Source organism: Pygocentrus nattereri, chromosome 6 (genome assembly GCF_015220715.1).
Source record: "Pygocentrus nattereri isolate fPygNat1 chromosome 6, fPygNat1.pri, whole genome shotgun sequence".
Taxonomy (NCBI): Eukaryota; Metazoa; Chordata; class Actinopteri; order Characiformes; family Serrasalmidae; genus Pygocentrus; species Pygocentrus nattereri.
This window is the reverse complement of record NC_051216.1, coordinates 29,173,001-29,197,003: the sequence shown is the minus strand read 5'-3', so window position 1 is coordinate 29,197,003 and position 24,003 is coordinate 29,173,001. Positions and strand designations below refer to the sequence as shown.

Sequence of the window (24,003 nt, the reverse complement as noted above, 5' to 3'; positions counted from 1 at the left end):
TAGCCTCTTAGCCCTTTAGCTTTGTTTTGTTAATCAAACCAGGTTTGAAAGTATGGTAGTTAAGTAAACCACCAGGTCTTTTTTTTTTTTTGTTCCAAGACCTGTTCTGTCTTGTTTCCCATATAAGAAGAAAGACTATTCTCTAATCTGCTAATCTAAATTCATTAGGTCATGTAATACATATGCAAATCTGTAAAGAATGCCCAATTTAGCTGAGTTAACTCTGTCAGCAAATGAAAGGTTGCTGTTGTTCAGCAGACAGTATTCTGCTCTGATGGTAGTAAAGTCGTAAACTGGCAGCTCATAGTTTTTCATAACACAGGCTTCAAGGAATGTAGCCTAACAAGTGGTTTTGAATCGAAGAGCATCAAAAGCACACTAACAGGATACATTATTGATACAGTTGAGTTTTGCAGGTTTAACAGCCTTCCAAAATTTTCCAAGATGCCGAAAGTATGAATGAGGAAGGATTGTAACTTTCGGGACTACTTAAAAATACTGTATTATCGTAACTATTATAATATAGCACTGGCAATAGAACAAAGAAATAAACAAGCAAACAAACAAAAAGCAATACTTGATTATGCATGTTAAAAATGTAACCAAATCTTCAGATCATGAAATAATTTGGTGTCACACATTGTGTTTAATTGACTTCTAACAATGCTCCAAATAAAAGAACAGCACAAAGGACTTAACACCTGGACATAGAAATACATGTAAAACCTTACAGTGATGCTTTTTAACACCAACATTAGAAATAGCACATTATACTCTTATGCTTATTATCTCAGAAAACTCTACATAAACCTACATAGTCTTTGCACACAGGGGATACATTGTTCATTAGCTTTGAAGTAAGGAATTGGGAATGAAAGAAATTGGTTTTATAATTACATATTTATTTAGTGTATAATGCATATTTTCTGGATAATAGTTGAAAAGCAAATACAGAAAATACATCTCTGAACAGATCCTCTCTCATGAAGACAGCATGTTACGCTACAGTGCAAAATGTCCAATGTGGTAAATGAGGTAAATGATGCGACTGGCTTGCTCATGGGGGCTTGGGCCCGGATTTTCTTTCTGTAATGCTGATTTTTTTTTTCTGTAAAGCTGCTTTGTGACCTGTTGTAAGAAGTGCTATATAAATAAACTTTGCTTGCTTGCTTGCTAAATGGCAAATGATAAATGTGGTAATGAACACTGAAGTGCAAATCTTTACATCATTAAAATCATATAGGAACTGAAAACATGTGCATTGTTACCCCTCTAATGCACACACATGCAAGTATAAGATATATACAGGAACACATTATTTATGTAAACAAAAACAAAAGAAAGACACTATGGTAAATAATAATTTTGTGCATAATTACACCCCTATTAAAATGACTTAATATGTAAAAACATGAAGTTGTTTCAAACAAACAAATGCTATAAATGAAAAAAAATCTTATTTCGCTTTAGTCTGACCAGTGCAAACAGGTGAAGACTCTAGATCTTATTAAGGGTCTGCAGAGACGGATATACTATAGCAGCTTTTGTCAGCTGTTTTCTGCTCATTATACAAAATGCCTCAACATAGAATTGTGATTAAATTTTATTGAGTCTCCTGCATGAAACAGATCATGTCATTACTGAGGGTTACAGGTGATAAGGTATTTTCAATGTGCAATTTTACACTTGATCCAGAGGTCTACCCCCATTGAATCTATGTGACTGTAATCCACAATTACATCTATAGATGTACATTGTATAAAGTTTCAGACATTAAAATAACAGAAATTTCAAATATCCCAACTGTAAACCTGAGATGCTCCTGTAGCTGTTAACTTCACACTTCACTTCAATACTACATGGTATCCCTCGTTCCTTTCATCTTTCATCACTGAGGAACAGACATAGCCTTCATTAAATCACAGATCAGCAGCAAAAGCTACATTTTAGGAATTGCACAAAAAGCAATGGAGTAATCAAATGTGTAGATCAAGAGTCAGTTGTATTTATTTATTTGTACAAGTAATAACATTTTTCAGCTTCTACTAAATGTCATGTATATAACAAGAAACATTTTACCAGTGCATGTGAAGCTGTTGCATTTTCACTGGTATACTGTTATGAATGGCCTCATTAGTCATTATCATGATAAAAGCAGTCTGTTTATTACCTTTTAGAGTGCTGATTATGAAGCTGGTCTCCTCAGTGAAATTCTGCACCATCTGAAAAAGGTGAGCAGAGTATGGTAGTGCTGTAAAATATGAACAATAAAGTCAGCAAATTAGAGCAAGCAGTTTGTTTTAGGTATATATTCTGGTGATTATTGCTAATGTTTGTGTACTTGGATTAGAGGGTTCTGGGTCTCTAGGTAAGTCTGATTATCAGTGACCTCCATTTAGCGAAGACCTCCATGAAAATAACATGGATAAGAGTAAAGGGCTGCACCTCAAACATGCAACAATGGTCTTTCTGCTATAGCAGTGACCTTTACTCTGAGCCATTGGTATGCCTTGATATGAATGGACCACACTAAAGAGATAAATAGACAAACACTGCTGGGCAGCTGCAAATTCCCAAGATTTTCTCTCATGTTAGAGATAAAAACCACTGAAGATGCATGAATTTTTAGAGCATTCGTCCTTGCAGTGGATTGCTGACAGTGTATTTTTTTCCTCTGAACCTCATATTACATAATCCAAAATGGTCATTCTTTATCTAACAGTAAAATGTGTCTTATGTCAGACAAAATGTGAAACAGATAATACTGTGTTTCAGCCTGCCTTAAGGATGGAATGTCCTAACTAGTCAAGTCCCTTGAGGCATGACCTCTTTGCCCACTCACCTCATCTGAAACAAGGATATGTATCCCTGTTGGCCCTTGCTTGTAGACATGGCAGATTTGTCTTGCAGGAACACTGTATAAGTTGGCTATTTTCTCAGTAAGCTCAAGTAGAGTTAAGTCATCCAGGTGGAGAGCATGGTACACTTAGGACAAATCAGAACAGAACATGAACAGTGATGTCATCTGAGGTCATTTTTGGCTAATTCCTAGAATAATTAACTTCACTTGACTTTTTTCTTTACCCTCATCACCACCTAGCTTATTGTGTGGCTGACTCTTGTTCTTCTGTAGGGTCACATACATGGTGAGACGTGGCTGTATACACCTGAGAAAAATCATAGCCATCATGTGAAGCAGAAGGATGAACCACTACAACAAGAACAGGATAGTAAAAGGCTTAGTCAAACATAGGCCTGTGCTGGTAACAGTGTCCCCTTATTTGGTTAACCATGTGGAAAATAATCATGTTATGGAGATGTCGCATGCCTGAAACCCCTCCTTCTATCAATCTAACACCCTAAAAATTTACTTTCTCACCTGTTTTCTGTGACGAAGTTCTTGTAATATCCACCACCACCCAATCCCCCCATCCCATGAAAGTCCTACCACAGTCACAAGGGGGTCCATCATTCTAGTAACTGGCAGAAGTCGCCCAGAACTCTATAGAGTTCTCGCCTCTCCCTCAATCAGTTTTTCCTCACACTACTAATCACAGGCTGAGGGCACAGTCCAAACTCACAAAAACGGTTCAAATGGGTTGGGCTTGGGCTGGGGGAGAGTGGTTGAGAGAGGTTGCTTTGCTTTACCATTTTGTCCCACCTCTTACACTGTAGCAGATGCAGGAAGTGCACAGTGAAAACACAGTGATACCAAGTAAGTAGAGTATTACCGTTTGTCAAATAAAATAACATCAAAGCGCAGTTCTGTAAAAGTTGTGGTCGTAGTGTATCATCGTCTTCAATTTGGCCATGAAACTGTAATTAATCTTGTGATAAATTGGGGCAGTCGTGGGCTGGAGGTTAGGGATCCAGCCTCGTGACCGGAAGGTCACCGGTTTGATCCCCAGAGCTGACAGCACATGACTGAGGTGTCCTTGAGCAAGACACCTAACCCCCAACTGCTCCCCGGGCGCTGCGGATTGGGCTGCCCACCGCTCCGGGCAAGTGTGCTCACTGCCCCCTAGTGTGTGTGTGCTCACTAGTGTGTATGTGGTGTTTCACTTCACGGATGGGTTAAATGCAGAGGTGAAATTTCCCCGTTGTGGGACTGATAAGGGTCACTTAATCACTTAATGATAAAGAATGAAATCACAAATGTCACACAAACTTTACCGTTTGAGAGTATGTGGTCGATTAGCATAGCTCACAGCCTTCTTCTGTGAAGCCATTTTGCCTGAGGCCATTTGAAACTATGCATTTAAGCTGATGAATGAGAGCTGAGACATGATTTTACTGTTTTCCCCAAGTCGTTTTTCAATCTGAACCCTGACGCTGCGGTGTGAGGATGTCGTACATCATATCATAGAGGCGGCTTTTTGTACAGGCGTATTTAACCAGGCCAGCTGTGTTTCTAGAACATTCTCATCTATGTTAGACAATTTGCGTGTAGAAATATTCCAATCTTGCAATGGTTTTAATTAAATAAATTACTCAATTAATGTGTTTTTAGCATCATTGGGGGTTGTTACCATGGTAACTTGATTAACGATCACCAAGCACAGCTCTAGTCATTCATGTATTTGAGTGTATCTTACAACTTTTGTACTGTTGCCCTTGAACAACAGTTTTTGGCGATGACATGAAATGACTCACCTTCCTTTGATGTTGTTAAACAGGCGGATCCCATCCGCAGGACCACAAATCTGAATGAAGTCATCTCTACTCATCCTCAGCAAATCAGCACCTACAACAGACTCCTAAGTGTATCTAGTCTCTACATTGGACTTTGACAGTTGGAGGGTGTAAAACATTAGCTGTGGCATTCTGATGAGGAATCCTGGTGAGACCTACCTGAGAATCTGGAGAAGAGCCTACAGAATGGAGCAAATCTGTTCCTGTGGAGCCACTCCTGTGTTTCCTGAGGATAAAAAGATGGCAGAAGCGGCTACATGGCAAAAAGAAGAAGAGTCCTTGTAATTAGGGTAGCACCCACTGTCTTCAAATATATGCCTAAAAAGATAAGAAAGCATGACATTAACATAATGACCAGCTCATCATACTTACATCAGAGCAGCTGGGCAGGAGTAGCACCCCCTGCTGGTTTGGAGAGCAATATCTATGTAAGGAGGGAAAGCTTAGCTGTGATTGTTGATTACTGCTGATATGAATATTCCCATAGAAAAGTTTGGGGATACATTGCCTTCCGAAATGTTGTTTATGAAAGGTTATTATCAAAAATACCTGCAAAATTTTATTCACATAAAACAGTAACTACTTTGGGTATATTTTATTTTCCATCAGTGTCTTCCATTGCATAAAAAGCAGTAAATAATTATTTTTAAGCCACTGTAAAAGTATATATTGGAAATCTTTAAACCAGATATATATGGGTATAAAATATATGGGTATGGCAATATTCTCAAAGAAGCCCATTTGTCAGTTATTCCTTCAGTTTTATAGCTTTTTCAAGAGACTATGAACATATAGCTTTGTTCTTCTATTTAATATAAGCTATTAATATATTAAGCTATTTAAAAAAATGTGCTATTTATTTACAATGCTAAATTCCCCCAAACTTTTGATGGGTAGCAAATATCATAATACAGTATTACAGCCGAGAGGAAAATAATTGCATTAATTTTTTAATACAATACAATACTGGGATTGTAATAATTGCAAAAGCTGCACTATGCAAGATTTGTTTGTTAAAAATAAAAGAAGTAGCAAAATCTGAGTCTAGGGAAATAAATTGCTAAAGTTTTTCAGACCATGCTATAAGCTGTTATGTATTAACATCATGCACAGTCTCCAAAAGAAGGTCTGACTCCAAGTTCAGTTCTCAAATAAAAAAAATCAACATCATACTGACGATATGATGACAATAGTAGATCTTTGACTTAAACAGAAGTTTTGAATTCTCTTTGAATGCTTTTTCAGCTCACGACGATCAGATTCAACCACTCAGGAAAAGGTCCAAAGCACTATCTTAAAGTTCTTCCACACATCTCTTGTAGTTACACATTTCCACCAGAGAGGTCCCCAAATCCTCAAATTTACATAGTGCAGCTTTAATATTAATTATGAAATTCTTATTTCCAGCTAAGTCTCTAACAATTTATTTCAATTTCCTCCTCAGGCCTTGTATGTTTGAATATACTGGAAACATATGAGCTGGGAGATAGCTAACGATGGGACGAGACTCACGTGTCTGTGAAGCCGTATGAAGTGGTCGAGCTATGACATACGGCTGACAGAGCATTGCTCATGTCGTTGATGGATGGGCAATCAGGCCAGGGAGAGTACTGAGGAAGGAAGAGCAAGAACATTTGTTTGCTTGGTTTGTTTGGTTTCTGCTGGATTTCAATGAATTCTGTGTGTAGGCTTCTTTCCGTTTTACATGTAATCGTCTCAAAGTCTTCAACTCTTGTGAGAGAAGCAACCCTAGTTACTCTGCCACTGATGCTTGTCTAGACAAACTGGAATGAAGGTGAGAGAGTATACTTTAGACCAGGGGTGGGGAACTCTAGGCCTGGGAGGCTGTATTGCTGCTCAAGCACAGCTCATCATTCAACTCATCAGTTAATTGCCAGTTTAAGTAGGTGTGTAAAAGCAAGGAAATCAACTGTGTTGGACTCTGGCCCCAAGTTCCACACTCTTGGTTTAGACCAAGCTGATCAAACTACAAGGGCAAATGCAGGCAGATACAGACAAACTCAAGGACCACTATAAGTCCAAAAGCATGTAGACACCCCTCCCTAAATAGTGAGTTTACGCTAATTTAGTTATTTTAAGGTGCATCCATTCAGTTGTGCATACACAGTTCGTATAATCTCCATAGGAAAGCGTTGCCAATAGAATGGGACACCCTTTAGGACCTAAAGTCACCATGCTCGAAATCAAGCATCAGTTAGAGGGGTATAAAGCCCCCCAGTGCTGAGCCTTCCCAGAAAAGTAGAAGCTGTTACTGCTGAGAAAGCTGGGGAATGTTTGGGTGGCAAGCTCCCTCCAGAACAAACATGTAATAAGCAGGTGTGTACAATGTTTTGGACATACAATGTATTTGCCAAAAAACAAACTTATTTTAATGACTGTTTACTTGTTGGCGCTACTCAAGTTCTGCCTTTGTTAACCTAGTGATGTTATATATTTCTATCTATGTTATGATTATAATCATAATATCAGTTTTATCCATATTGCCAACATAAGCATAAATAACTGTGAAGCACCTCAAAGAACTCACTGTTTTTATATTCCGCTTTATGAAAATCTAAAAGTCTGGAATATTGTCTTACCTCAGTAAGTATAGTGGTTTCATAGGATGGCTGATATTTTTCCCTGTCTACAAGACTCTTCTTCTCAATCTTCTTTCTGTCCGTCTTCAGTTTGCGATCTGCTCCCTTTGGCTGGACGATTATGAGAGCTTTTATTTTTATGAAAATGTCTCAAATCAGTGTCTACTAGTAATGTTACTGCATTTCAGATCATCGTACTTTGCATGCTAAAGCATTAAAGAATAACGTGTTCATCTGCTAATATAACCTGAATGATCATTTAATCTGGACAGACAGAATTTGTTAGAGTACACAGTGTTAAAGCCTTTGCTGTGGATGATTTTACCTTGAAGACTTTGATTTGGCAGCTGCAGGAGTGCACATGCTCCAGGTATTCTCCATGTTCATTCTGTGTGAAAGTATCCACCTGAATACGGAACGGGACTCCTTTCTCCCCGCCATGTTTCCTGAGTGTAAACTCCGTGCTGATGCAGTTTACCTAGAAACATAATAACACATGTAGATCACAGACGAAAAAAGTCAGTCAATACTTACAGGTTGCAATATACGAAAGACAGTAAAATGATCATTAGTAACAGTAATAGTGGCAGAACTACCTGAATGAATACTGAGGCGTTTTTCACAGGATTCCAGAGAAACTCAATGGTGTTGAGCTGCAGTGGGTGTGCACGAGGCTCTATTATCCCCACTGACAGAGGAATATCTAAATAAAACCAACACAATGCATAATGCAATAAGCCACTGACAAGCCAAACAACTAGATTATACCATCTGAGCTTTCCCACCCTTACAGGGGTGGATTCAATGGGTGACTACTTTGATGGGAGTAATGCTCTTTATCTCTTAAACATGTAGAGAGATGTAGACTTTATTCTGCTACAGGGAAACACTGCTAAAAAACTGCTTTCAATACGTACTTTAACTTAGTGCTGTATCCGAGTATTAAAATGTAAAACAAAAAACAACAGAAATGACTCTGGTTGTAAAGTATTGCAAAGGACGTATGATTTATTTGGACTTTGGCTGATTTATGCATCAAACTGTTGCATTTACATGTTTTCACCTGGCATTCCTTCAGTCTCACTATGCCATGGTTGCTCGACAATACCCCTATCAAATTGTTCCAGGTCTGGCAGTGGTTATGCTGAAGAAGCAGAGTTAACCATGACTGCAAAAGTCTGAATGGATGTGTAATGAAGACCCACTGATATCAAGAATTCTGTCTCCTGGCCGGTTCCACCTCCATCCCTCCAGCTGCGTGCGCTCAGTATACTGAAGACGCCGATCGTGAAACACCACACGCACAATGCTCTGCGAACAGGCCAGACCAGCATTAAAACAGAGACAGGGCCAGGAGCTGAACAATACACCATATTTCACACTTCAAAAAACAGACAGTTTATTTTTCAGCTATTGAAACAGGGGTGCACTGATCATTACATTTTATGGCTAACTGCTGTTTCTTTACAGATGGTCAATTTTTGGGATAATTTTAATAGCCAATTTTTTTTTGTTTGTTTTTAAAACATCAGAACATCTGTGGCAGGCTAAATTAAATGAAACAATGTTTGATGTGAAGAAGTGTGGTGATTCTCTTGAATGACACAAGGTAATGTAATTTCTATTTGGAGTAGCAAAATACAACCCCATTTCCAAATAACTGGGATGCTGTGCAGAATGTAAATAAAAGCAGAATGCAATGATATGCAAATCATGTAAACCATATTTAAAGGAAAATACTACAAATCATCAAATGTTGAAACTAAGATATATTTTTTTATTTTTTGAAAAATATATGCTGATTTTGAATTTGATGTCAACAACACATTCCAAAAAAGTTTGAACTGGGTCATGTTTACTACTGTTTCATCACCTCTTCTCTTAACAACACTAAGTGTTTGGGAACTGAGGAGACCAACTGTCTTGCTTTATATAGGATTTCAACTGCTCAACAGTTTTTGAAATTTTCATTTCATAAGGCACCGAATATTTTCATTGGGTGACAGATCTGGACTGCAGGCAGATCAGTTTAGCACCTGGACTCTTTAATACAGAGCTACGCTGCTGTAATATCATGCAGAATATGGTCTGGCATTTGAAATTAGCAGATGTTGCCAAAACATGCATATTTCATTCAGCATTAATGGTGCCTTCACAGATCTTCCAGTCACCCCAAGCCATGTGCACAAATGCACCCTTATCAACTTACCATCATGAATACTAGCTTTTGAACTGTTTACTGATAACAAGCTGAGAGGTCTTTAGGCAGGAGGACACTGTGTCCATGATTTCCTAAAAGAATTTCAAATGCTGATTTGTCAGATCACAGAACAGTTTTCCACCTCCCCTCAGTCCATTTTAAATGAGTTCAGGCCCAGAGAAGGTGGCAGCATTTCTGGATCATGTTTACATATGGTTTCTTCTTTGTGTTTTACAGTTTTAACTTGCATTTGTGGATGCAGTAATGAACTGTTTTCATGATGACAATGTTTTTCAGAAACCATGAAGTTTTTCTGAGACCATGAAGTGACTACCAGTATAGAATCATGTCTGTTTTAAGTGCAGTGCTGTCTGAGGGCCCAAAGATCATGAACAGCCAATATTCGTTTTTGGCCTTCAAATTCAAAATGAGCATTAAAAAAAATTAAAATATCTCAGTTTCAACACTGGATAAGTTGTCTTTGTACTATTTTCAATTACATGTTATTTTCAATTACAATTACACATGTATATCATTGCATTTTGTTTATATATACATTTTGCCCAGCGTCACAACTTTTGTGGAAATGGGGTTGTACTTTACAAATACTAAAACTGAAATGTCTAAATGTCTCAAATTCCTAAGTTTTCATACCTTTTTGTTAGCTGGGTTAACAACGCGCTATAAAGTGAATGCAAGTTGTATATAGCGGACACATTATTTACATCATAAAATTGGAACACAGACTGGCCAAAACAAAAATCAATTGTCTGACTGCTGATTGTGTGACAGGGATAATCAGCTGATACCAATCCTGGCTGATTCAAGTTGTGCACCCTTAAGAGAGAGTAATGATTTAACCTCTTCTTTAAAGTACAAATCATAAAATTGGCAACTTTAAAACATATCTTTTTAAATGCAAATGTGTGCACGATTGATTCAAACTCAATGCTACTTTTCGAGTGCATAGGCTGTCCAAAGATGGGTAAGAAGAAATACTCCTAGAGTTCTCATAATATTTTGCTGGTTGGCTTTTTCTGACAGTATAAACTAGATTTGTTTTCCCAAAACCTACTTGCAGATTCATAAAAGTTGAATAAGCAACCGCATCTTCAAGCTGCCTTACCTTATATATAAACAAAGGTTATGTAGCACTGTTTCTCAAACCCTGTACTGGAAGCCTGCTACCATGCACTACCATCCTCCCACCACACCTGATCCAACTAATAACTCATTAACAGCTCATTAACAGCTCATTATTGCGTTAAAGTGGGTGTGTTGAAGTAGGAAAAGCACTAAAATGTGTAGGGCAGTGGGACTCCAGGACCAGACTTGAGAAACACTGTTATATAGCACAATATATAACAATTATATATCAGATGACATTGTTCTGTTCTGTAGCTCCTCTTAGGTAAATGTTTAAAACATTAAAATTAATATTGTAAAAGAATAACACAAAGCACAACGCTCAAGATATAGTGATACAATCAAAGTTGAGAGTGATGGTACTCAACCTCCAAACTGGAGAGGAGGTTAAGCAGCCTGTACTGACAAAGAGAAAACAGACAGACAAAGACAATATTTCATATCAGGTCACAAGAGAAATAACATATAAACAACGCCTTTTACCCACCTTTACACATTTGCTGCTTATGTGTGAATACGCCGCTAGTTTTCTGTTGAGCAAACGGATTTCATAGGACTGACCTACATTAAAACAAACCTGTTTACAATCAAACGTTCATTCATCCAGTCATAAACATGAGAACAAAGAGAAATTTATAGAGATTTAATTCAGTCTTTGAACAATTCACCTTTGTTTTTCATCTAATAAGATAATCCTTCCTAAAAAAAATGTGGCAAACCATTTAATTATTAGAATGAACGGTGATTAGTAGCGATCCTCCTATTACTAATTAAATACAACTATTAATTAATGAATTATACTGTTTATGTGAATAATCGATGATAATGTTACTTAGCAGAACACAACATGTTTATTTCTGTTATTTAATACACATTCAGTGCATGTTTCCAAATCAAATTTACACAAATTTACCTTTGACTTTATATTCATGTAAGCATGTATTAAACATATAAACATGAATAGGACTGTATGGTGTTTTTCCAATAACAAGCCCTGGGTTACCCCAGATCTGAAGGCCCTTCTGGAAGAAAAGAAGAGGGCATTTAGATCTGGAAACAAAGAGGAAATGAGAAGAGTACAGAGGAGCTGTGGAGGAAAATCAGGGAGGGCAAAGAGCAGTACAGGAAGAGAATGGAAGGCCAGCTGCAACAGAACAATGCAATTGGAGTTTGGAGGGGTCTTAAAACCATCTCAGGTTTTAAGGAGTCCAACTGGCAGCCTGTAGGAAACCTGCAATGGGCAAATGACCTCAATTTCTTCTTCAACAGATTTGATCTGGTAGCTGACCCTCCCTCAGCCCAGCTTACACCCCTGCTTTCAGGTCCCAGCATTCAGCCCTGTGCTCCTCTGCCGCCTAACCAGAGAACACATGAGGAGGGAAGTGAGGAAGATGAAGGTGAGGAAGGCAGCAGGTCCAGACAACATCAGTCTTGGGATCCTGAGGCACTGCGCAGACCAACTGTGTGGGATAGTAAAGGACACTTTCAACCTAAGCCTGAAACAGGAGAGAGTGCCAGTACTCTGGAAGACATCGTGTGTAGTACCTATCCCAAAAACTGCACACCCCAGTGATCTGAATGGCTACAGACCAGTGGCACTGACCTCACATCTGATGAAGGCTCTGGAAAGACTTGTTCTTGCCCATCTTCGTCCATTGATGGGACCAGGTATGGATCCTCTGTAATTTGCCTACCAGCCAGGCATTGGAGTGGAGGATACAATAACTTAGCTCATCTTGAAAAGCCAGGAAGCACTGTTAGAATCATGCTCTGTGATCTATCAAGTGCTTTCAACACCATCAAGCCCACTGTACTAGGGAGCAAGATGGAGAGAGCAGGGGTGGATCACCATCTCATCACATGGACTATGGACTACCTCACAAACAGACTGCAGTATGTGCGACTTAAGTACTGTGTATCAGAAACACTACTCTGCAACACAGGGGCCCCACAGGGAAAAGTCCTGGCCCCATTCCTCTTCACCCTCTACACTGCAGACTTCACCCACAACACCTCAACCGGTCACCTCCAGAAATTCTCTGATGACTCTGCCATTGTTGACTACATCTCAGACGACAATGAAAGGGAATACAGAGAAGTTACAAGGAATTTTGTGGACTGGTGCCAGCAGAACTGCCTCCAGATCAACACGGCTAAAAGCAAAGAGCTGGTGGTGGATTTCCGCAGGACTAAGTTCTCTTCACCCACTTCAGTGAATATCCAGGGTAGAGACATTGAGATTGTCAAGACCTACAAGTACCTGGGTGTTCATCTGAACAACGAACTGGACTGGTCTGACAACACACACACCCTGTATATGAAAGGCCAGAGCAGACTCCAGTCCTTTGGAATACAGGGTGGACTTCTCCACTCTTTTTATGACTCTGTGGTGGCATCAGCCATCTTCTATGGCATTGTCTGCTGGGGAGGTGGCGTTACAGCAGCAGACAGGAAGAAACTGGACAAGCTTATCAGGAAGGCTAGTTCTGTCCTGGGCTGTGCACTGAACCCAGTGGGGGAGATGGCGGAGAGGAGGATGTTGGCCAAGCTTACATCCATAATGGACAGCCCCTAGTGAGGGTCACCCTCACTACAGGAGGCAGTTACAGCACTGGGCAGCTCCTTCAGTGACAGGCTTCTCCACCTGCGATGCAGAAAAGAGAGATACCGCAGCTCCTTTCTCCGCACGGCTGTTCGGCTCTACAACCAAAACCTCCCCAAGCAGAGACTCAGACACTCTCTGTCATAAACACACTATGGATTCACACGTCACTCTATCACAGTGCACTCTATCACGAACACACCACATAGACCTATATCTTATCCTACCTCTAATTAATGTGCAATATCTGCTGCTGTTAGATTGGTACAAGTGCAATACATACACAAGTTCTGTGCAGTATCTATAATCATTACTTGGCAATATCTACAATTTCTGTGCGATATCCAGTCATTACCTGCTCAGAAATGTGCAATATCTATACAACAGCATGTGTAAACTGTACATTTGTATAGTTTCTTAATTCTATTTTTATTTTTTTATATTTTCTGCTAACAGACGCATTGTTTATTTATTTCTATAGTATATCATATTTTGTATTTTATATGATGCACATCTTTATCTACTTACTGCTCTTTATCTGCTTACTGTGTATTCTGCTGTAACAATGCAAATTCCCCCCGTGGGATAATAAGTCTCTTATCTCTTATGAATATCATGGGTACTTTGTTGTACTAAAGACCTTCTTATTATGTCTGTGGTCCTCACTTTCTGAGGACTGTTAATAAACATGATTTCTCCTTGACGTTTCAGAGGGCCTCTACTGAAAATTATACACCAATAAGAACGTTTTAACAAACTTAACAAAACATGAGATTTAACGCAAAAACTTCACTTAACGTGGAAAATCAGCTGACGTCAAGCGGAATAAATCAAAGCACACTTTTACACTCGATAATGGGACATCTAAAAGAGAAGTGAGCTGTGCAGAGAAAGCAGAAAAGGAAATCAGTGCTTGCTAACTTTGATGTGATGATGTCTTAAGTTTTGATAAAATCACACAGCAACTGCGTTCAGTAAATCATGCGCCAGAAAAGATGTGGTGCTGCCCTTGATTTTAAACCTTCACAAGATGAGCTCACACAGCCCACATATTTCTGCATTCAATAAGCAAAATATTCACTCTAAAAACACAAATTTCATATTACTCTGTGATTAAATGAATAGTTGTTTACATTTTTAGAGTAAGTTTAGTTTTAACAGTCAATCCCTATGAGGTGCTCTTTATTTATTTTATTTCCTACTAAATTATTCATGAGAAAAGCTAATAATCTCCAGGTTGTTCGAGTATAGATCTAGCTTTCAATCAAGACACGCACACCACCATGTTAGCTTCCTTTCTCAGCTACATTTTATCTGTGTACAGATGACCGTCGACAGAAAAAGAGGCTTTGCTGCAAATACTGGGGAGACAGAATCCATCAACAGCAATAAATACTGTATACAAAAGTAAAATACTTTGATGTATTATAATTGAAATGTTGAATCACAGATATAGAAGAGTCTGATAATCAGTCCAGGTCAAAATGACCAGTGAAACGTGCACAGAACCTTTCCTATAACTGCCTCTATGTAGCTAACAGTAGATACCTTGGTTTAGGTAGGTGAGCATTTCATCTTGAAGTTTGGCTGCAGGGGACGTGGCTGCACACAGAACATACTGAAAGGGGGCCAAGGGGGTCGTGTTCCCAGCAGACAGCCCCTTGGTCTCATGCTTCATGAAGGGTGCAAGTGCTTCACTAAAGAACATAGAAACAGAGTAAACCAGAAGCAGAGGATAAAATGTAATTACTCAACATGTGAGTAGATCATGAGAATTGCACTGGTTGTTCCTCTAAGATGGCTTATAATTCACATGATATGCTGAAGATCTAGCACAGAGGCAGCCATGAAGAACAAATATGAGTTATCTGTCAATTTCTTGAGTCACTATACCTGCGAAGCTCTGAGCAGTTCTTCAGTTGATAGTGATCAAATATTTAAAACTGGATCTATAAAAAGATGTAAAGCTGAACGCATCCTACTCTGCTAAGCAGCTCCGAAGTGGAAGTGTGTCAACATGAGTAAATCTTTCCAAACAAAGACACAACTGCATTTAGAGTCATAAACAGACACACATTTTCTCCTCTAAGCTTTATTTGAATGATGCTGTCCGTCCTTACCGTATAGACCCGGGCTGTGTCCTTTGCTCATATGTTTCTGGTTGAGAGTGCCAGAAGAGCATTATGTCCAGCTTCTTTTCTCCTGGCCACAGTAAAGGTGATGTTTTCCCACTGACTGAAGCTCCTCAGCCCTTTTTATCCCTGCAGGACAGGCAGCTTATTAGCATGCCTCGGGCGACCTTTGAGAGAGCCTCCTGTTTACATCATCAACACCTTCCACCAGCCCAGTTCGACACAAGATTATTCTCCCACAGCTTAAAGGTCCTGGTGCAACCGCTGCACTAACTCCCATCTATTTCTTACTAACAGTTAAACACACACTGCCCATGATGGTTTTTGGTCAGCATTAGTGCTGCGGTCACTACAAAGAAACCTCCACAAATCTAACAGGGCTAGGATGAGGCAAAGTTTCCTTCTGTTAATCATTAGACCAAAGAGTACATCCCCCAACACACACACACACACACACACACACACACACACACACACTCTCTTTACGATTACTTGTTTTTTATACAACGTCGTATGTAGTGAAATACACAGAACTTGTGTGTGTTATATTTGGACCATTTTAACAATTTAGCTCAATCTGCAGTCCCACTGTAAAATATATTTTAAAAAAAACAAAAACAATTATTTATTTAGACGTTAGATATTTACAGGGATTATGTAATGATCTACCTAAGGCTTTAACATTTAACACTGAGACAGTAAAAAGCTAAATACAACCGTTTCCACAAAAGTCGGGACTGAGAAATTTTATTTATTTTTAATAGGTGCCCATTTTGAATTCAATGCCATCAATACATTTTTAAAAAAGTTGACACAAGAAAAAAAAAGCAAAGATGTGTAAAGCTAAAGAAAAAGCACCTGGTCCCTCTAAAAGTCTTTCAGAAGTAAAGATGTGGAGGGGCTGACCACTCTGTGAAAGACTGTGCAGGCAAATAGTGCAGCAATTCAAGAATAATGCTTCTCAGTGTAAATTAGCAAAGAAGACTTCATCATCTATGGTACATAATATCATTAAAAGATTCAGAGAATCTGAAGAAATCTCTGTACATAAGGGACAAGGTCTAAAGCTGTGATCTGGCCTGGCTGTGATATTTGGGCCATCAGGCGGCACTGAATTATAAAAAGACATGATTCTGCAGTGGAAATCAGTGCCTGGGCTCAGAAACATTCTGAAAAACACTGTAGGTGAACACAGGTCACCACTGCATCCACAAATGCAAGTTAAATCTCAAACACAGTCCAGACCCGTCACCAATCAAAAACATTTGCCGCTGTATGAAATGAAACACATGACAAAAGGAAACCCCAAACTGCTAAGCAGCTGAAATCCTATATCAAGCAAGAATGAGAAAAGAAATTACTTTCAAAACATGCAACACAGTGCTAACACGCCCCTGGCATTAAATAAAAAACTGGCATGTATTTAAAAACAAGCAAATTAAAAATGTTTCAACGTTTGACACTGTCTTTATGCTATGATTAAATAAATATAAAGTTTGAATGATTTGCACATCATTGCAATGTTTTTATTTACATTTTGCACAGCATCCCAACTTTCTTAAAAACGGAGTGTCATATACAAAACACTCTTATAATGTACTTCACTGTTGAGAAGTGGCTGTCCCAAACCCTGAACCCCAAATTTCAATTTCTTTTGCCTGTTTTTTTTTTCCAGACATTTAAGGCTTATTTTAAAGTGAGACAGTATATGTACACATTTAGCATGAGGTTAGTCTTTAAATCAAAAGTTCATAAAAAAAAACGGTCTTGTATTTTCATGGTACTACAGAAACACATACAAAGTCTTAGTCCATAGCTGGAGCCTTATTATAGCCACAGCCCTGCATTCCAGAGCAGGAAATGAGACTTTGGCCCCTCATGGCCACATGGTGCAGAAGTTAAATGTCATTGTTTTGAAGTAAATGTGCCCCAGAGTCTGAAAATCAGTGTGTAACAAATACTTTTCAAATCTGTCTAACCAAAACACCTAATTTCTGTAATTAAATAATCTGTGTTTTATTGAAAATATGATATTGTGTGTGTACAGCTGTTTAAAGCAGTGTTTGCTGGTCATGTACCAGCTAGCATTTTTGAGTTATGCTCAAAATCAAGTAAAATGGTCACTACAGAAACATTTGGTGACGTTTCAGTATTAAAATCACTGCATTTACACCATCACTAACAGAAAAATGTTCAATTATTTATTTGAATAAACAGAATGAAGCCATGGGTTATTAAATAAGGTCAGAGCCAAAAGGAATTTAGTCTAAAGTCCAAGTCCGTTTAAAAGGCCAAAATATGTTTTGAGCACTGACTTCGAGCCATTTTGGTAGAATGATCCATACAGAGTCATTTGATAACAGTGTTGGAATGAATACAAATTGCATTAACACAATAAGTATTAATGAGCAGTGATTTTACGCATCTCAATGCTTTCTATAAATAACTGCCAGGCTTCTTTCTTATGGCAGCCGAGCAACATTTGTAGTTACCATCCATTGACTGTACTGGCTAATCTGTCCTTTTTGAAATTAAAACCTGTATTTAAGTTTATCTGAATGTATTTTGTGTTTTTACAAACCAAATGCTCAGTACTGTATAACTAGCTACACGTAATACTAATTCTCTTTTCCTAAACCTAACCCTAAGAAAAAAAAAGTTTGTTATTTCAGTTTTAAACAAATAGGTTTGTAGCAGAAAGGTTTGTTGCATCCACTGTAGAGCAGATTTTCTCAGGTAGGGACATATTTATAAGGATTCAGATATTCAATATCCTCCATGTACAACATCTGCTGCTGCCAATATGTGAACATCTATAAAGTATAGAAATGATTTCTGCTTGAATTAGCATTACAGAGAAAAATTATATTTATACAGAGGGACACTTTAAACACGGAACAGATCTAAATATCTGACACCTGTAGTAAACAGAAAAGCTAACAGATTTAAGATGAAAATGCATTCTACTCACAGGTCACTCAACACTCATTCAATTCAGTGGCAGTGTAATGAAGCAACACATCAATTAATAAACTTTCAGGTTGGTTTATTTCTAGGGCAAACAGACTTAGGTTGCAGCAAATCTATCACACGTGGCCCTTAAAAAGAAAGGAGGAAAACAACTGTACAGGTGTCATGATAAAAGAAAATAAATGTATAAATACAGATATGAGCGGTACATGACAAAACAAAGTTGTAACACACAGAGGACAACTGGAATACTTTTTTGTGGCCCCCACATTTCCACAGATTATCAAGAAGGACTTAAAGCTAATACTTGCAGTGTTAAACCTCATAGTTGGCTTCTTATTCAATTGGCCCCAGTTCAAACAATATTAAAAAGTCTTGCATGGTCCATGGCTGGAATCAGTTCATGGCCACTCAACAAAGAAAAGCTGCATACTACCAAGGCACGCACACGTAGTGTACCTTTGTAAAAGCCACATGCCCCAAAATGTAGTACAACATGGAAACTAGGATGCCTTCAGCGCCTGCCCTCAAACTGTATAACGGTTTTGTTTATGGAGAAACAGACAGATGAAGTTTTGGTCGACTGGTTAAGCCCTGTTTAAATTTCGGTACTCAGCTGCCTCCTCTCGTGGGGAAAAGAATAATACTGTATTTACAGACTGACCACGCTACTCAGGAGGCGAGTTCTCTAAAACAGCAACAAGGCCAGTCGCTGCACCGCAAGATGGTCAAGTTCCAAAACATGCAGGCTATTTGCTAACGTGCAAAAGAGTGCAAAACCCAAGTATTTTTGCTCTTCTTCGTGACAACTGCAAAGCAACGGTGGAAATTTATGTACAAAAAAAAAGCATCTGACAGCAAAAGCTGCAGAAGGAAAGGTGAAAAGTTCAGACAGTCAACAATGTAACATGGTATTTAAAGTTCATTTCTTTGGGAGCCAATTTGGAGGGATTTCATGGCGCCACAGACACAGGCACTGCATCTATAGCACATATTCACATTTCAGTCAGAGTGCACACTCGTAAGCATCCGTCGTAGTGGTCAAAACGTACTATGAGAAAAGAGAACATAAGGCATGGTAGTGTTCGACATTTCTGTCACTATCCACGTGTCCCTCAAAACCACTGACAGTTGGAGGATGTCCACCAGAGTCTACATATTTATTGTAAGCAGCAAGGTCATTACAGATTTTAGAGTTCTGGACTAGGTTTAGGATTCAGTGCCACTGTGATTCAGGGACATACAGACTTTCAGAGTTTCAGGTTTGCTTCCCTGCTTGTCAAGTTCCGCTCATTTCTTTCAATGCAACGTGAAGCACCTGTAAACGTTCGTGCCTGAAATGAATTTGATTTTTGTAACACCCCATAAATGATTTTTTCCATCACTACAACTTTTTTTTTTCCCCCCAACACTTCAACCTTTTTCACTGATTTACATTTCAGATTGTCTTTTTTTCCAAAACAAAGAGGGCTTCTTTTAACATCTGTGTTCATGTAATGTAGCTCCACCCAGGATTCTGTGATGCTCTTTACACCGTGGCTTTCATTACTATTTTGTAGAAATTGAGTCAAGTTGCATATATACACTAAAAGTAGTATTTTGGATATCTGCTGCCAGTAAAATGTGAATGTACCAATGTAACAGATCTCAGCAGGTCAGAACATCAGTCCTTTGATTGCATTTGCTTCACTTCTGGACATAAAATATGTCATATGGAGTTTTCAGTGTGATTAAATAGTTTAATGACTCGTGATCCTGGAGGAAATAAGACTGATGAAATTTGCTAATTTTCATGTGAGCACATTCGTTATTTGATTGGACATCACAGCTGTGGCAATAGTGGCCAGTAATCAACTGCTATCATAAATCCTGAGCCACTGACTGGAGAAAATTTGTGCTGAATTTCATGAACAGTTATGCAAAATCCTGGGATGGCTCTATTAGAAACATACTTCATCCAGTAGCTTGTCCTTGTTCTCAGGTGTGGTTTTGTGCCACTACATCTGGGCATAATTTACCATAAAAACTAAAAAGCTATTTAAAATCTTTATAAAGCAAAGCAACTCAAAATTATACAAATCCACAGACTTTAAACAGCCTTTACTCCACAGCCTTCAATGATGAACATAAAACATAAAATTCAAAGATAAAAGTTCCTCCACAATATTTTCTGTGTTGTAAGGTGTGCAGATCTAGTGGCATGTCATTTTGATACAAATAAATTTCTACATTTAGTCTTAAATTTTTTTGGTTCTCATTTTGCCTTAACCTTAAAACGACTCTATATCCTGTTTATGATCACATTTAAATCACTCGGCCAGCCAAATGATCCTCTACCACTAACTGAGATTCAAGTGACATTTTCGACCTACACAACTGTTCCCATTCAAAACGCCCCAAATGTTCTTGTAAAACTCCATTAAGCAACAAACAACAATGTAAGTATTGCAAACACTATAGATTTGAAAAAGACCACATTATTAATTTTAAATATCAAGTCTTAAATCATTTCTTCAGAGATGAAGAAAGTCTATGCTTCAAAAAAACAAACAAACAAACAAACAAACAAACAAAAAAAAAAACAACCTAGAAGGTGATGCCAGTCAAGGAAGATCTGATCCCTAATAACGCACTGGAAAAGAAAAACATTTCTCTTTCTCAGTTCACACTTTTTTACATTCAGAAAAGAAATAAAGGAAACAAAAACCAAACTGGGCAAAATGTCTTCCCTGGAAATATCCAGGAAAACAACAGGAGATAAAGAGGAACAAAGAGGTCTGAAGGAGGCACAACTAAGTTCCCACTGGTGATTGCAGGGCACTGATGAGCATGTCCCCTAAAATCGGGTTAGCTGTGGGACGACACATCAGAGGAGCTGCTGCTGTTGCTGTTGGTGGTCTGGGCTCTTTTGATGTACAGGTTCAGCAGCTTCATCTGTGGACAGAACATCCAGCATTACTGTGAAACATGACCACAATGAACGTGAAATGCAGCGACTAGGCTTCATGAAAATGTTGACAAACTGACCAAATAATTTAGCTTTTTTTTTTTTTTTTTAAATGACAAACTGTTTCCAAAAACTGGGTTAATTGTTTTTAGGATAAGACAAGTTACAACCCCAATTCCAATGAAGTTGGGACGCTGTGTAAAACATGAATAAAAACAGAATACGATGATTTGCAAATTCTTTTCAACCTATATTCAATTGAATACACTACAAAGACAAGATATTTAATGTTCAAACGGATAAACTTTATTGTTCTTTTGCAAATATTCACTCATTTTGAATGATACCTGCAATACACTCCAAAGAAGTTAGGACAGGGGCAACAAAAGATTGGGAAAGTTGAGGAATGCTCAAAAAACACCTGTTTGGAACATTCCACAGGTGAACAGGTTCATTGGAAACAGGTGAGTGTCATGATTGGGCATAAAGGGAGCATCCCTGAAAGGCTCAGTCATTCACAAGCAAGGACGGGGTGAGGTTCACCACTTTGTAAACAACTGCGTGAGCAAATAGTCCAACAGTTTAAGAACAACGTTTCTCAACGTGCAATTGTCGTGTCCTCCGGGCCAAAGAGGAAAAAGACTGTCTGGATTGTTATCAGTGCAAAGTTCAAAAGCCAGCATCTCTGTTGGTATGGGGGTGTGTTAGTGCCCATGGCATGGGTAACTTGCACATCTGTGAAGGCACCATTAATGCAGAAAGGTACATACAGGTTTTGGAGCAACATATGCTGCCATCCAAGCAACGTCTTTTTCAAGGACATCCCTGCTTATTTCAGGAAGATAACGCCAAGCCACATTCTGCACGTGTTACAACAGCGTGGCTTCGTAGTAAAAGAGTGCGGGTACTAGACTGGGGAGTCCAGTCCAGACCTGTCTCCCATTGAAAATGTGTGGCGCATTATGAAGCACAAAATACGACCAAGGACACCCCGGACTGTTGAGCAACTGAAGTTGTACATTAAGCAAGAATGGGAAAGAATTCCACCTACAAAGCTTCAAAAATTAGTGTCCCCAGTTCCCAAACGCTTATTGAGTGTTGTTAAAAGGAAAGGTGATGTAACAGTGGTAAACATGCCCCTGTCCCAACTTCTTTGGAACATGTTGCAGGCATCAAATTCAAAATGAGTGAATATTTGCAAAAAACAATAAAGTTTATCCGTTTGAACATTAAATACCTTGTCTTTGTAGTGTATTCAATTGAATATAGGCTGAAAAGGATTTGCAAATCATCGCATTATGTTTTTATTTATGTTTTACACAACGTCCCAACTTCACTGGAATTGGGGTTGTACATTACTTAAATATTAATCTTGAGGCAATGTTGCATACCAATTGATAATCAAACAAGTCAAGGTTTCCAGAGGTCAGGCTAAAAACGCTCCCACACCAGGGTTAAGCAATTCAAGGACAAATTACTTGAAACTGTGATAAAAATAACTGCTGCTCCAACACTTGAAACACACAGTAATAAAAAGTAAGCAAATAAACAAAGGGGAGAATGATAAGAGGGTTTACCCGAGTGGAGAGGGACAGAGAACTTTGAGCTAGTGACCAGGAGACTGTACCTTACTTCCCGTCAGCTGCGCCAGGTGGGGCTTGAGCTCCTCACCGATCACAGAGTAGATGGCCACCAGGCAGAACACACTGGCCTTGCGAACACTGCTCTCAGTGTTGTCATAGCCCTGCAGGCAGACAGAGAGGAGAGTGTGACTGATCGAGACACACTCATGTCATGCACACACAAGGGTCAAAGGATAGTGAAGGGACTGATGGCAGTGTGGTACATGAGTAAAGAACAAATAAGGTACAAATAAGACAGTGTTCCCATTTTAGACTATGCTAATACAACAAATACTGACCTCTGCCAGCTTTGCCAAAGGTCAATTACCTAGACAGCTGTGGCTCCACTAACATTAAAGTTTAAACAGTAAATGATAAAAGATGCGATGATTAGGATTTTGTTCTGTACTGACCATGAAAGGCACTTGCTGAGTACGAAAACTGATCATTTAAAGCTGAATTGAATAATATGATACAAAAGAAATCAGAAAATATTTGACTTTTTTCTTCCCGTTTTACCTGTAAAATTATACAAGTGCAGTAAAAAAAAAAAAAAAGCCCAAGTTAGTAACTTTTAATGTACATGAAAGCAAAAATATTTGCATTTGTACTGGTCCTTTCACTCTAAATAAACAGATATATTAATACATTTATATGTTTATATATATAAAAAAAATATGTTAGCTAATAAAAAACATAAGGCACCCACTTGTAAGAGTCCAGGAATGATGTCTGGCAGCAGTTGATGGAGGGATTCCTTGGCTATGCGTTCGATGACTTTAGTTTGCATTTTGATAGCCGCCAAGTTGATGGGGTAGTCTGCAGTCTGTACAATTGGACACAGAACCTTGATGCACTGCTCTGGATGGATGGAACCAGCTAGGGTGGAGGCAGACTCTTCAGCAGCCCTTACAACCTGTGTGTACAGCAGAAAAAAGAAAATGCATTCAGGTTCTAGCGCATTAAACGTCAACAACAAACATCAAAGCCATCCTTTACAAAATTCTTTAATCCTTGTACACAAACAATATATGCATATAACACTGACAGTTCAAAAAGGCAACACTGAAAACTTTGTGCCAGGAAATAAAA

General features: G+C 38.6%; 2 protein-coding genes across 37 annotated transcripts in view; both read right to left on the bottom strand.

Moving 5' to 3' along the window:
- Nucleotides 1-881: 881 nt before the first annotated feature.
- On the bottom strand, nt 882-15,731 carry tfcp2l1 (transcription factor CP2-like 1). 2 transcript variants are annotated; one of them, XM_017695336.2, is made up of 15 exons: nt 15,361-15,731; nt 14,789-14,937; nt 11,126-11,199; nt 8,498-8,603; nt 7,889-7,995; nt 7,618-7,770; nt 7,293-7,403; nt 6,205-6,302; nt 5,065-5,116; nt 4,852-4,945; nt 4,654-4,744; nt 3,085-3,167; nt 2,843-2,985; nt 2,171-2,222; nt 882-1,891 (listed from the first exon to the last, which is right to left on the bottom strand). In XM_017695336.2, the coding sequence occupies exons 1-15, from the start codon at nt 15,420-15,422 to the stop codon at nt 1,845-1,847; spliced, it is 1,422 nt and encodes a 473-aa protein (XP_017550825.2). In that variant the 5' UTR covers nt 15,423-15,731; the 3' UTR covers nt 882-1,844. The 2 variants fall into 2 exon arrangements, 1 of the variants encoding a protein (XP_017550825.2); XR_005130362.1 differs by having other exon boundaries at nt 2,171-2,251; nt 2,843-3,167.
- A 2,666-nt stretch (nt 15,732-18,397) lies between these two features.
- The window catches only part of clasp1a (cytoplasmic linker associated protein 1a), a 78,670-nt gene continuing 73,064 nt past the window's right edge, over nt 18,398-24,003 (bottom strand). For all 35 annotated transcript variants that reach the window (XM_017695341.2, XM_037539580.1, XM_037539586.1 and 32 more), the window contains 3 exons: nt 23,621-23,827; nt 22,917-23,033; nt 18,398-21,276 (listed from right to left, as the gene is read on the bottom strand). In XM_017695341.2, the coding sequence (XP_017550830.1) occupies nt 21,190-21,276; nt 22,917-23,033; nt 23,621-23,827 (411 nt within the window). In that variant the 3' untranslated portion in view covers nt 18,398-21,189. The remainder of the gene's footprint in view (nt 21,277-22,916; nt 23,034-23,620; nt 23,828-24,003) is intronic.

What these genes read in the sequence shown, in the direction of transcription:
- tfcp2l1 (XM_017695336.2), bottom strand. Translation starts at nt 15,422, where the DNA reads ATGCTCTTCTGGCACTCTCAACCAGAAACATATGAGCAAAGGACACAG. An exon ending in TAAGCAGCAAATGTGTAAAG is followed by an intron (nt 8,604 to 11,125) that starts GTGGGTAAAAGG and finishes GCCTGTTCGCAG; the next exon opens with AGCATTGTGCGTGTGGTGTT. An exon ending in AGACAGAATTCTTGATATCA is followed by an intron (nt 7,996 to 8,497) that starts GTGGGTCTTCAT and finishes GGTTTTATTTAG; the next exon opens with ATATTCCTCTGTCAGTGGGG.